Source organism: Elephantulus edwardii, unplaced genomic scaffold (assembly GCF_000299155.1).
Source record: "Elephantulus edwardii isolate Elephantulus edwardi_28Jun2011 unplaced genomic scaffold, EleEdw1.0 scaffold00255, whole genome shotgun sequence".
Lineage (NCBI taxonomy): Eukaryota > Metazoa > Chordata > Mammalia > Macroscelidea > Macroscelididae > Elephantulus > Elephantulus edwardii.
Genome location: NW_006400005.1, coordinates 2,908,813 through 2,909,394, shown reverse-complemented (window position 1 = coordinate 2,909,394; position 582 = coordinate 2,908,813). Strand labels below are relative to the sequence as shown.

At 38.1% G+C, this 582-nt stretch overlaps 1 protein-coding gene across 1 annotated transcript in view; it reads right to left on the bottom strand.

Moving 5' to 3' along the window:
- Nucleotides 1–576, bottom strand: part of LOC102871045 (ubiquitin-conjugating enzyme E2 Q2-like) — an 8,510-nt gene extending 7,934 nt beyond the window's left edge. Inside the window, exon 1 of the mRNA XM_006899401.1 lies at nt 7–576. Within this exon, the coding sequence (XP_006899463.1) occupies nt 7–567 (561 nt within the window). The 5' untranslated portion in view covers nt 568–576. The remainder of the gene's footprint in view (nt 1–6) is intronic.
- Between the last annotated feature and the right edge of the window lie 6 nt (nt 577–582).

The window sequence follows — 582 nt, the reverse complement described above, 5'->3', positions numbered from 1 at the left end:
ATTTGCACCAAACTGCACTCTGGCTTTGCCTTTGACTAAGGTAGCATTGATCTGCATGATGACAGACTCTATTGAGTAGGCACTGCTCCAGCCCTGTTTTGTGAGGAGTTCCATACATAATGCACCTCCACCCAAAACGTACCCTCCTGAGAGAACAGGTAATACCACTCGAACAAATGGAGGATCAAATGGAAAGTTATCCTTAAAAGAGAAATTAAACAAAATATATTCTATGCCTTCTTTTTCTTTTAAGATTTGAAGATCACTGTGCAAAGGACTATCAGGATCAACCTTCTGTAGTTTGACATGCCAGTCATATAAACGCCAGTCATATAAACTGTCATTTATGAGTTCTACTGAATAAATCCCTGTTTTATAACTCTGTGATCTATATATGTCCCTGAGCTCTTTCATAAGTCTATCAGAAGCTTGTACTGGCCCAGACACTGCGCCATTTAGATGGTCTTGCCTTTGAGTATTCCTGATATTTTCTAATATTGCCAAATTTTCTTTTTCAATTCCTTCATCCTCTGACTGTTTTCCATTAAAAGGTTCTTCTTCCTTCATCTCATAGTGATCTAA